The sequence below is a fragment of the Charadrius vociferus genome, unplaced genomic scaffold (assembly GCF_000708025.1).
Source record: "Charadrius vociferus isolate BGI_N301 unplaced genomic scaffold, ASM70802v2 scaffold702, whole genome shotgun sequence".
NCBI classification, from domain to species: domain Eukaryota; kingdom Metazoa; phylum Chordata; class Aves; order Charadriiformes; family Charadriidae; genus Charadrius; species Charadrius vociferus.
Genome location: NW_009647433.1, coordinates 499566 through 509402, shown reverse-complemented (window position 1 = coordinate 509402; position 9837 = coordinate 499566). Strand labels below are relative to the sequence as shown.

Below are 9837 nucleotides of genomic sequence, written 5' to 3'. Positions count from 1 at the left end.
ACCCTGCACTTGGCCTTGTTGAACCTCATGAGATTCACATGGGTCCACTTCTCGAGCCTCTCCAGGTTCCTCTAGATGGCATCCCATCCCTCAGGCATGTCAGTCTCACGAGTCAACTTGGTGTCAACTTGCGGAGGGTGCACTTGATTCTACTGTCTATGTCATTAATGAAGATATTTAACAGTACTAGTCCCTGTACGGACCCCTGAGGGACACCACTTGTCACCGATCTCCGTCTGGACATTGAGCCATTGACCACTACCCTCTGAATGCGACCATCCAACCAATTCCTCATCCACTGAACAGTCCACCCATCAAATTCAACTCTCCAATTTAGAGAAGCATGTTGTGGGGGACCTTGTCAAAGGCCTTACAGAAGTCTAGATAGATGACATGCCTAGCTCTTCCCTTGTCCTCTGATCTAGTCACTCCATCATAGAAGGCCACTAGGTTGGTCAGACAGGACTTGCCTTTGTGAAGCCGTGCTGGCTGTCTCGAATGACCTGCCTGTCCTCCATGTGCCTTAGCATTGCTTCTAGGAAGATCTGTTCCATGATCTTCCCAGGCCCAGAGGTGAGGCTGAGAAGTCGGTAGCTCCCAGGGTCCTCCTTTCTACCCTTTTTGAAAACGGGTGCAGTATTTCCCCTTTTCCAGTCACTGGGATCTTCACCTGACTGCCGTGACTTTTCAGATATCATGGAGAGTGACTTGGCAACTGCATCAGCCAATTCCCTCAGGACTCTGGGATGTATCTCATCCCATAGGCTTGTATATGTTCCGGTTCCTCCGGTGGTCATGAACCTGATCTTCTCTTACAGTGGGAGGAACTTTGCTCCCCCAGTCCCTGCCTTGCGGTTCATCTACTTGACAGGTGTGGGGAGAGAGGCTGCCAGTGAGGACTGAGGCAAAAAAGTTGAGTCCCTCACCTTCTCCTCATCCGCTGTTATCAGTTTGCCAGTCTTGCTCATTGGGGAGGGTACGCTTTCTTTGACCTTCCTTTTCTGGCTGACATACCTGTAAGAAGCCCTTCTTATTTTTCTGAGTGTCCGTTGCCAAGTTCAGCTCCGGCTGCGCCTTGGCCTTCCTGTCCCCATCCCTACACAACTGGGCAAGGTCCCTGTACTCTTCCCAGGATACTTGTCCCTGCTTCCACTGCCTGTGCGTTTCCTTCTTGCCCTTTAGTTTGACCAGCAGGTCTCGACTCAGCCATGCTGGTCTCTGGCCCTCCTTTCCTGACTTCTTACACCTGGGGATCAAGAGCTTGCACTCTATGGAAAGTGTCCTTAAAGATCTACCAGCTCTGTTGTGCTCTGTTGTCCCTGAGGGCAGTTTCCCGGGGGGTCCTATTGACTGACTCCTTGAAGAGCTGGAAGTTTGCTTTCCTAAAATTCAGGGTCCTGACTTTAGTCTTTGCTTGACCCTTATCTCTCAGGACTACAAACTCCACCAGTGCATGATCATTGCAGCCCAGGCTGCCTCCAATCTTAATGTCACCAATCAGCTCACTTGTGTTGGTGACCAACAGGTCCAATATCGCAGGGCTGTCTCTTACCTCGCTTAAGAAGTTATCCTCGATGCGCTCCAGGAGTCTCCTGGATTGCCTACAGCTCACCATGCGGCTTTTCCAGCAGATGTTGGGGTGGTTGAAGTCCCCCAGCAGGACAAGAGCCTGCATGTGCGATACCTCCTGGAGCTGGAGTAAGAGGGTTTGTCAACAAGCTGGGCGGCCTGTAGTAGACCCCAACCACACGGTTCCCTTTGTTGCCTCAGTCTCTAATTCTTACTCATAGGCTTTCACCCTGTGCGTGGCTATTCTTCAGAGGCAGCTCTTCACACACTACCCAGTTCTTGATGGCAAGAGGCCATCAAGAGGGCGAGGCCTCCGTCCCTCCTTCCTCCCCTGTCCCTTGTGAACAGCCTGTAGCCATTGATAGCCGCACTCCAGTCATGGGATTCCTCCCGGCAGGTTTCAGTAGTGGCAACCAGGTCGTAGCTTTCTGGCAGCATGGTGGCTTCCAACTCCTCCTGTTTGTTGCCCATGCTGCGTGCATTGGTGTAGAGGCACTTCAGCTGGGCTGTCAGCTGTGTCACCTTCACATTCAGCTTACTTTTGTGTGGCTGTCAAGCTTGGAGGTGGAATTTAAATGTTTAGGTTTTAACATCCTTCTATGAATATCACTAGGGCTTGCTTAAATGTGTTTCCTGAAGTTTGCTAGTAAGCAAGTACCCTGTGGTTAGTAAAACCACTTTAAATTTTCAGGCGAATGAGAAGTCAAGTCTATAAAAGAAGCAAAACAAATTAGTAAGCACCTTAGTGCATTACTTTGGTCATTTGGTTCAATGTCTTATTTTTTGCCCAACTTCCTACTAAGGCTGCTTTCAATAGCTAGTGATGGTATAGGTGTTGCCATTTAAGCTCTGTGACTGAAATTTGCCTATTTCTGGGCAGGTGGTGCAGTACCATTTGAGGTGTGATGTTTGGGTGTGAATCATGATTTTTTTTTTTTTAAATTAAAAAATATATATCTTTTGCATTGTAAGAAGAGAGAAGAAAATAGATTGTATTACTAGGGGTTTTATTGTAATTTAGAAGTGGGGTCTGATTAGGAAAGTGTAGGTCTGTTTATCTTTTGGGGACTGCAGTGGAGAATTGTGATTCCTGTTGCAGCCAACATGCTTTTGCCTGTGCTCTTGCTAAGGTACTTCTAGGAGTGATCTGTAGCCAGATGAGAATAATATCCTATTACTTGACTGAACAAGGGCTGCAGTGAGGGAAATGTTCTCATGCTGTGGAAAGGCAGTGGTCAAAGATGACGCTGCTGAAATGGTGCACCAAGTGTATCAGGAAAAAAAATAAAGACTGTGCCCTAGCTGATTTGGCCTAAAAATAAAGGTGAAAACCTCAAAGTAAAGGTGAAATAGTGTTATTAAAGTTTTTAACTGAACCACTTGTTATTTATTACAGAAAAAAATAACTTATCTTTTATTGAAACTTCTGCTCTGGATTCAACAAATGTAGAAGAAGCCTTCAAGAACATCCTTACAGGTATGGTTTGTTACGGATTCAGAAGTCCACTCCTGAGGCAGTGGATCTTCATGGACACAGTTTGCGGTTATCTATACTGTTTTGGAAATGAATGCTGGGAATGATGGTTAGTTTGCAAGTCTTCTAATCTTACCTTTGTGTTTTGCCTCCCATCCCACACATACCTTTTCTGCCCAAGAATCTGGAGGTTTCTAGTCTCCTGATAGTGCTTAAATTCAAGATATAGCAATGGCACTGGTAGTTCCGTTCCTGCACAAAATGTAGGCAGTGGAGCCATAGTCATGCTGGGAAGTTAAATGTTCCAGTGTGTTCTCTTGCGCCAAAGCAGACTGGTACATAATATTTTTGTCCAGATTACTGAACTCTTGTTTCTCAGCTGATGGCAAGGTTTGTAGGTAACTGCACCACCAGCAGAACTGCGTGCAGACTGCCCTCTGGGAATGTCCCTGAAGAGTCCCAGGAGTTGGCTAAGAACGTGATAGCAGTCACAGGCCAAAATGAGGCCAGGGCTTATGATTCCCACTGCCCAAGAATGTTCCTTAGCACGTATAACTGCTGTAGATGTAGCTACTGAGTGCACAGTGTCCACTTGCAGCTTCAGACTTGCTCTCTGTGTGGGAATGCTGTGTGGCTCAGGGAGCGGGTCCACTGCATGTAGTATCAGAGGTATTCCAGGTAGTAGTACTCTACTGCTTGCTTTTTTCCTCTTTCAGACTGGCGCTTAGAATGTCTGTTCTTTAGGATGGAGCTGTTGCCTGCATGTATTTTCTTGGCCCTGGAGTAGGGCAGCACTCTACTGCATGTGATGCCTAGGATTCACCAGTAAAGCTGTATTACTGTAGGTACCCCACCAAGTCCTCCTTACCATGCTAAGTCACGACCATTTTTGCTAGTAGGGGATTGCAGATTTGAGCTGAGCGCTCGTTTGTCCTGTAGAAGAGTGCAGCTCTGTTCTAGGCTAAATGCAGCATGTGGAGAGCGTGCTGATTTCTTTCAAAGTGAAGTTGGCCAAGAAGTGTGAATTGTATGGTCACAAGGTAGGACAAGGAGGAATGACAGGCTTGAAATGGTGAGGATATACGGTGGGAGGTACGTAGCCTGCAGGCAGTAGAATCAGAAAGCACACAGAGCAAGAGAGGTGCTTGAAATAAGCGTTGCTCATCGCTGTGTTGTTACTTCAGTTGGGGTGGGTAACTTCTCCTGAACTTGGAGTTTGGCTTAATCTTACTCCAATTTTAGTTCAGTTTGTGTGACTGTGTCAGCACTGCATGCTTTAGCACTTTGGGATCCAGAGGATGTATTATTCTGGCACCAGTCTGAGGTGACTGTGCATTTGGGTAGCTCTCTGCCTGAGCTAATCCTTGGAAGCAGAGTCCTGGGAAGCATGGTGCTGTCCCACCCAAGGGTGTCTGAAGGAGACCAGCATGGGCCTGCAGGACTGCTGAACTGGAGCTAACAAAGCCAGATAAACTTGAGCATCGCTGCTTTCAGAGACTCTGCCTTCCCTTCTGTGTTCTGCAGTAGTCATATCTCAAAATACTGTTTGAGGTGACATGGAAGTTGATGTTTGAAAGCATGGTCATCCACTCCTAAAATGAAGTAATTGGTAATTGGCAAAAAAACCTTAAACCACATCTAAATAGGCAGAGCACTATCAAGCAGGTGATGAATTACTGTTCTATGTCTTGCTGCTCCATGAGATCTGAATCTTGTCCTAAAGAGGGGAGAACATCTTATAATTTGTCAGTGTTTGTCCTGTCTCTTGAAAAGCTCTTTAAGATCCATATCATGAACATGAAGAGTTGACAAGATCCAGTTCCTGACTGTTGCTTACCATAGCTGAATTCTAGACCAATGAACTGTCTTGCCCCAGTACATGGTTTTGTGAAGTTGTGTCTGATTTCCATGTCCCACAGCATCTCAAGATGAGCATTTGCAGACCTTTATTGTTACCAGAGATGGATTTCAGTTAAATGAGAATGAGCCTTTTGTTCTGGTTCTACTTGATTATCAGGAAGTATCTGGTGTATGTTGCTTACTGGACGCTGACTAAAGAATTGGCATTGTATCATTGTGTCTTGATTATGTATGAATGGGAGCCTATTACGAGGAAAAAAGCTGAGTTTTAATATGATGAATTGTGTAATGCAGGCTGTTCCAGGTTTCTTTTGCAGAGGTGTGCAGGGAAGCAGTAAGAAGCACTGGGATCACTATGTCTGGTGCTGGCCAACTCTGTTGGTATCAGAAATGTGTTGCAGTTAGAGGAAGATGACCAAGAAGAGGCAGGCAGGAGAAAAAGGATAGCCAAGCTATTCCTAGAAGTAAAAAGCCTGACAGACTAGGAATGGGTTGTATTTGCTGCTCAGCAAGATTTGTGTTGAATTATTGGAGCTACTGGTGAAGCAACTGGAGCATATTGCTGTTGAGACAGCCGCAGAGAAGACTGCCTGGTGCCCAAGCTGCGACCGTCTCTTGTGCAGGGCAGCCTTATAGCAGATCCACTGCTTAGCTGTGACACCTGGCTGGATCTGAGGCAACTTGCCTGGTGCTTTGAGATGGTATCCATGGTTTTAGTGCTCTGGGCGTAGTTCAGCAGATGCCATCCATCCTGTCTTCCCTTGGAGTGTTGTCCTGAGACTGACCCTGGGTAGAGAAAATGGCCTAAGGTTGCTCTAGGAAAGAGCCCCAGTACGGGCTGCTGTAACAGATAAGATACTTAAGGAGCCAGAACTCAAGCTGAGGTCAGGCCTCGGCAAACTGAACTCAAAACACTATCTCTGAGCAGCATCCTGGGTGCCCAAAAGAGTTGAGATTGTCCAGTTCAGGTACAGTCGGGATGTGGCTAGTAAGACTGAGTCGTCCTGAAAAGGCTGTTCCTAAAATGATTGCCTGGGGGAGAATCATCCTACTAAGAGAGAAGAAGAAACCTGGGAAAACATATAGAGCAGTGAGTTGGGAGCAACTGTGGGGGACTTGGAGAAGGGAAGAAGGTGGGAGCAGCAGAACAGGAGCTTCCTTACTGGCCACCAGTTTGAGGGATTGCTAAAGACTTTGAAAAAACCCCAACCAACAAACAAACAAAGCCCCCCGAACAGGTGCTACCCCAAAGAAAAGAGGGCTTGGCAATAACTCTGAACTGCTAGCGTTAAAATACGCTACCGAGCATACGAGAACAGGGATATGACAATCTGCACAGGTCTCCTTGTCCCTTTCAGCAAAAAAAGTTGAAAGTAGCCAGTGGCAATGAGGTGAGTCTTGGGTTAAAGGTTTCCATTTTAAACATTGTAAATATGTGCAGCTTCTTTAAAAAAAACAAACCAACAAACCACAGGACGTAAACAAACCCCACATAGTCCCCCATGATTTTTTAATCCTTACTAAAGACTTTGGGTGTTGCTGTTTTGAGGCTGTGGCTGCATGAATGTGGCCATAATATTTACCGCAGACTTTCAGGGAGGTACTTGCCCTTTTCCTGTCTCACAATGGAGGGAAGTTGGAACAAGGGATTAGAGTCAATGAAATAAGTAATTTAAAAACCTTTCAACTTAAATTATTTCTGCTAACTATGCAGTTGAAATGGTTTGTTTCTGAAAGCTTTTAATGTGGCAGTCTCTCTTCAGCGGTTACAGCTTTGTGGATCTGTGTGCTTTCAGGCATAAATTAATTTGAGTCAAATAAATTAATTCTCTCAGGAAAATCATTTTTTGATCAATATGGGGCTTTATGGAACCATGTGGCTTTTTACTGCCATAGGTGGGGAAACTGATTTGTTGCAGAGAGGAGTAGGCATTTCTGTCATTTGGTAGTAGCAGCATGCCAGAAGCTAGTGTGAAATAGATACCGTCATTGCTGCTGCACAACGATGTTTTGCAAGCTTCCTGTTGATTGGTGTTTCTAGATTATGTTTCCCCCCCCCCTTTTTTTTAAAAATCAATAATAAGATGATTCCCTGTTTTAGAAATGAGCTTTCCTGCTCCTTTCTTATTTAAAAGGCCTTTTAATAATACCTGTGTTCATGGAGTCATTGAAAAAGAACGTGATAGGAGGTGCTATTGTGGAAGACAGTAAGGAATCTTGTCTTAATAACTTTTCCAGACAGAGCTGGCATATCCATTAGAGCTCAAAAGCAAGCCAGATGTTACACGCCACAGCTGGTCAGACTACATTCCCCTTCACAGCTCTCAAGTTAAAATCTTCTAATTCTTGGGTTCTAGCATCTTCTTTGACAGATTGCTCTGCCGTGTGCGTGTGCTCCGTTGGAGCCAGTGTCCTTCCGGGCTCTAACAAGTCTGTTCTCATTTCAGAAATCTACCGCATTGTTTCGCAGAAGCAGATTGCAGATCGGTCTGCACACGATGAGTCTCCTGGCAACAACGTAGTTGACATCAGTGTCCCACCGACCACCGATGGACAGAAATCCAACAAACTCCAGTGCTGTCAGAACCTGTGACCTCCTGTAGATGACTCTTGTGCCCTTCACTTCGTCTGTGCTTCATTTAGAAACTTGTGTGCACTTCTTATCTCCTGTGATTCAGTGACTCCCTCTTCCCTCCTTTACCCCGTTCCCAAGTTCCCCTTTTCATCTTAGACCTTTAATTGTAGGGCTAACATTCCCCTGCCTTTGAAATCCCCTTCAGTGTGGTGACTTTTGGGCTTGAAATGTAGGCACTGATCTGATAGACGTGTTTGTGTTGGAACATCTGCTGCTGGATATTATCCCATGAAACACTCTCCTCAAATGGTTTTGTTTTTTTTTTTTCTGGGAGAGAAACCATGGGGACTTGGCTATAACTGTTGAAGAAATAGCTACATTTAGGTGACAAGGTTTTTTCCTCCCATAGTCAGATATTTTTTTTTCTTGTGTTTCTGTAAACATGGGGAAGAAATTAAAAGAAAATAGCTATCCTACCAAATGCTCTGTTTTCTATCCTGATCTCACAGTGAGGTTGTTCGTGGCTGCACACACGTAAGAAAGCTGTTGAAAGTAACATTACTTATTATGTAATTACCCCTAATACAGTTAGTCTGGCTGTGTAGTTTACAGTTTCCTGCTTGGGAAATCTTTCTCTATTCGTGTTTTATTTGGGAACAATGAAGTATGTCTGCATTGCTTTCTCTGCCACCATGAACGCCTGTGCTGCTTGTGCAGGCTTTATGAAGTGGCTTAATATTTATTCATGGCTTATGTTAATCAGTTAACATTATTGTACAGTAAGTGCCACATATTATTTCAGAAACCTTTTGCAACCTGTACAAGTAGGCTTATTTTGTACTGTAGATCAGTGTCCGAAAGCAAGATCTTCTATAGTTCCAGGATTTTTTTGCATGCTGCTTTTTCTCTAGATCTCTCCTATCCCTGTTTGAGTGAGTGAAGCAATATTTTCATGTCATGTATATACCTGCACTGTTAAGGGTTTTGGTTGTTGTAGAGAAACACAATACTTTATACATTTTGTAAAACTTCTGCAGAACCATAGCATCTTGAACTTTCTCTTCATGATCTTTCACTATTGACCTTGTGCATAATCTTCTTGACCTCTACTAAAATGCGTAATACTAAGATTTCGCATACTAACTGCTAACCTGTTGTTTTCCTCTTATTCTGTTTTACTGAATTGCAGACTGTAATTCTCAAATGATTGTACTTCACCTGATGTAACAGATTTGTCATCAGCAGGGCTAGCTACTGTAATACTTTGTTTTGCTGAATGGGAAGAATGTTAGCACAACTTCGTGTAGTCAGTCTCTTGCTAGCTTGTAAAAATCCTCTATGATGATGGCTTTTCATCATTCATTAGCTCTTGAACACTTGCATCCCCTCCAGTATACGCTGAATGTTATGAGGAGGCAAATACTGGGTGAAACTATCTAAAGGAAGAGTTGGAGACCATCTGCTGCTTTCTGAAGGCCAGTGAAGCAATTCGCAGTGAATTTTTGCTCTGTATTCTGAGACTGTACCTCACTTGATGAATCCTTACCTGCATATTAGTGAGTTGTTTTTTCTTTTCTGATACAAAGCAAATACAAAACTGTGAATTGTGCTTGGAGGGAAAATCTGACATTCCAGTCTCAACTGTTCTGTCTGGTTATGTAATAAAATTAAGGGCAGTTAACTCTGATGGCTTTTCTTTTATAAGATTTCCAGACCAATGCCTTTAAGTTTGCACTGTATGCACCGAGAGGGCTATAGTTCACAGCAAAGGGTGCACGTGGTGCCTAGCACTTCCACTTCTCAGCTCTGTTTAGAGGCTACACTCAAGGTGAAGGGGGTGAATGCTTGCAGCCTAGTCCTGTTGAATGAGGATATGAATTCCTAGTTAGGTGTCACAGTGTTTTGTCCTAAGGGTGTCCCAGTTCAGGAGGCACTTTGAACACTTGGTATGTACTTTAATGGCATCCTGTTGAGAGAAGGTGCAACCAGTGGGAACTGGAGATGCCTCCTTTTTGGTGGTCCTAGACCTAGTCTAGACCAGAATGTGATATGCAGTGAGTAGTTAGGAGGCTGGCAGATGAGCACACCATCAGAGAGAGTGGAAAATTCTGAAATATTTTCAATATTTCATTCAAGAATAGGTGGACGCTAGGGGAACAGGGATCCTTAATTTTTGAAGAAAACTTTTTATAAAGAAATGAGTTGAATCGCATGAGGAGGAATCATGCTGTTAAGAAGACTTAGTAGTTCAGGGTGATGTATTAATGTGTTTTACTCTGCAAATCCTGTTCTTAACATGAAGTGTCTAGAATCAATCTGGCCTAGTATAAGAAGCTGAGAAGCAGTTTAGTCATTTTTT

General features: G+C 44.3%; 1 protein-coding gene across 2 annotated transcripts in view; it reads left to right on the top strand.

Moving 5' to 3' along the window:
- The window catches only part of RAB11B (RAB11B, member RAS oncogene family), a 16874-nt gene extending 7715 nt beyond the window's left edge, over positions 1-9159 (top strand). Inside the window, exons 3-4 of one of the 2 annotated variants that reach the window (XM_009880590.1) lie at positions 2966-3046; positions 7351-9159. In XM_009880590.1, the coding sequence (XP_009878892.1) occupies positions 2966-3046; positions 7351-7496 (227 nt within the window). In that variant the 3' untranslated portion in view covers positions 7497-9159. The remainder of the gene's footprint in view (positions 1-2965; positions 3047-7350) is intronic. The other variant, XM_009880592.1, reaches the window with a different exon arrangement.
- The last annotated feature ends 678 nt before the right edge of the window (positions 9160-9837 follow it).